This window comes from Ptychodera flava, chromosome 5 (assembly GCF_041260155.1).
Source record: "Ptychodera flava strain L36383 chromosome 5, AS_Pfla_20210202, whole genome shotgun sequence".
NCBI lineage: Eukaryota > Metazoa > Hemichordata > Enteropneusta > Ptychoderidae > Ptychodera > Ptychodera flava.
Genome location: NC_091932.1, coordinates 17276730 through 17279483, shown reverse-complemented (window position 1 = coordinate 17279483; position 2754 = coordinate 17276730). Strand labels below are relative to the sequence as shown.

At 46.9% G+C, this 2754-nt stretch overlaps 1 protein-coding gene across 1 annotated transcript; it reads right to left on the bottom strand.

Moving 5' to 3' along the window:
- Positions 1 to 340: 340 nt before the first annotated feature.
- On the bottom strand, positions 341 to 1402 carry LOC139132734 (nociceptin receptor-like). Its single transcript, XM_070699002.1, has one exon. It carries the CDS (start codon positions 1400 to 1402, stop codon positions 341 to 343), a length of 1062 nt encoding a protein of 353 aa, XP_070555103.1.
- Positions 1403 to 2754: the final 1352 nt, after the last annotated feature.

Below are 2754 nucleotides of genomic sequence, written 5' to 3'. Positions count from 1 at the left end.
TCCGTTCTGTCACCATGCAGTATAGTGTATGATAAAACATTTGCTTCGGTGTGGGCTCCACTCGCTGGAATTTGAACACAGTGTCGGGAATGGCTGCAAATAGTCACTTCTCCGAACAAAAGTCTGAAGCAGTTATTGTTCTGATGTATTTAAAATAAAGTCTCTGGCCCTGCCAAATTTGATGCGCCGGACGGAGCAAGATCGTGTATACCATCTGACTTGAATGTCGCTAAACTAACGTTCCCCTGATCGAAAGCCGAGTCCACTTTCTCCCCTTTTTGTGTCTCCCTTGAACAGCAACAACAAAGTGTTTTGGAGAACGCAGTCCTGTACTGTCGATTCAGTAGCCGTAAATGATAGGATTGATGGACGAGTTGACGATCGGCAGCCAGCGGCAGATCTCCGTCCAAGCGTAGGACGCGTTCCTTTCCGCGCCGTCCGTTACCGCGATACCGAAATTGAAAATGAGTTCGAGATGGTACGGGAAGAGGCAGATGAAAAACACTGCTGCCGTTACCGCTAGCATTATCACCAATCGCGTCTCTGTCCTGTGTTTAGAAACTCCCGCGTTCAGCCTACACCTCTTGATCATGCGACGAAGCTCGACCCCCGTCAGCGTGTTCAGTATCGCGATGGTCGTGAAAACGGCGAAAAAGACGATCACGGGCAACAGATAATAAAGTACCGCCTCCCCGGTGCTCGTGACACCCGCCCAGCAGGAGGTGTACGTGTCCGGCAAGTCCGTGACTGTGCCGTTGGGGTTTGGGGGCCAGAGCAAACAGACGGTGTACCACTCCAAGTAAAAGTAGATCATCGGCAAGGCGAATGCGAGACCCAGCACCCAGGCACCGAATATCAACTTCAAGGTCCGTGACGTTGATTCCATCTTCAGAGCGCGGAATGGATGACATATTGCCACATACCGCTCAATGGTGAACAGGGTGATGTTGAACTCGGATGTCAGGAGGCAGACGTCAAGTGCGACGTTGACGAAGGTGCACCCTCCCTGGCCGAGGTAGCTCATGTCGTAGATATGGTCCACGGCTATGGGACCTACCATTTGGACCATCAAGTACAGCAGCAGAAATACACTGTCCACCACGGCCTGGTTGTACAGGTACATGTTCGTCGTGGTTCTCAAGGAGTGGACCCGCCACACGACCACCATGAACAAGACGTTCAGCGTGAGTCCAAGCAGACAGACCGCGAACACCGGGATGATTCGAGTGAAGAGGATGTTGTAGGTTGAATACAAGTGGCTCTCGTCCCCGAAGGCCGCCAAGTAGTAGGTGGTGTTGTTGTACACTCCGAAAATACAGTCGTCGGAGAGTGACAGCGAATTCGAAGCTACGGAAAAAAGGTCCCCGACGAGAAAATGAATTATATCCCATACCATCGCCATCTTGACAAGTCACCTGGTGTTGATCGTACGATGTGGTATTTCTTCGTCCGATGCCTGCCGGCCAGGCTCGTTGAAAATTCTCCTGGGAATCTCACAAGTTGCCGGGTTTGGAAACATCCAGTATATTAAAAAATTTTGGGTTCAGAATGATCTTGTTCCCAATAGCAGGAGAGATTCGCTCGCAATGTCTGCACACCGACACTGACTTTTGTCTTATGGTTTATCATGCTCCAATCGATCATCATTACGTCACACAACATCGTTGATCAGATGATTATGCAAATTGGCGCCATACCGAGTTAATAATTCGTTTCGATGTCACTGACCACTGACTGTGCGAGAAGAGCTCGATATTAAATATACGACTGAGGAACTGCAAGAAAATTGAAAGGAACGCTATCCGCACATTTTCAGGTCATTAATTATTCAATGATACCGTATAGAGATCGGATTTTCTTGTTTTTGATACGATGTAAAAAAAGTCCCGAGGACCTTGGAGGCTCGCTGCTATTCACATATAAGGTTGTCTATCGGTGAGAACATAGTTTGAAATATTTGGCCCGCAGTGTTCCTTGCCCTCGTAGGCAGAATTTGGAATTGGCGAGCGCTGTATATCGACAGAATTTGCATTCATATTTCAGAAGTCGAGTGACTTAGACGATCAAAGTCGTTGCACAAAATGTTCAGGATATCCGTCGGTCGTTATACCAGGTAAACACATTTTGAATTGAACTACCATTAACCCGGATGTCCGAGCACGGAGATGAGCGTATGTTATCTCTTTGTTCGGGCTACCGAGATACGGGTCACGACCTAGGTGTGTGCGACCCGCAGTGTGGTGACCTCATTTTAAGCTGTTAAAGATGCATGCAAACTATGCGCGAGTCGATATTCTTCTGAAGGATAAGTAACAAGCCAATTTCAAAAGTTCAAGAGCAACGTAACAAGAGGAATCTCACAGTAAAGTACATTATTCTGATACATTTAAAATGACTAGAAAATTTGAATGAGGGAGTTAAAAACTGTTTACAAACCCCCAAGCTTTCCCGCCATGGCATGAACATTCGCTCGATCGTGTGATTTTTTTTATCTCAGCTTTCGATGGCCTGTACTTCACCGTAAAGCTTAAAGTTCTCTTGCCCTTTGCCGTCACATGATTTTGCCCACCACGTTGAAAAACACTCACAAGAAACAGAATCTTACTCCAATCCTCTTTTTTTTTCAAAAAAAGTTGTGCATTGAGCAAAACAATAACATCTGCCACTGGCTCATAATATAATATTGCCCATCCTGTCATCATGTTCACCGCCTGCACAGTATACGAGAAGTAAAGGCCACCGTTGAGAAACCGC

Excerpts from the sequence above, each read along its gene's own strand:
- LOC139132734 (XM_070699002.1), bottom strand. The coding sequence starts at position 1,402 with ATGGCGATGGTATGGGATATAATTCATTTTCTCGTCGGGGACCTTTTT.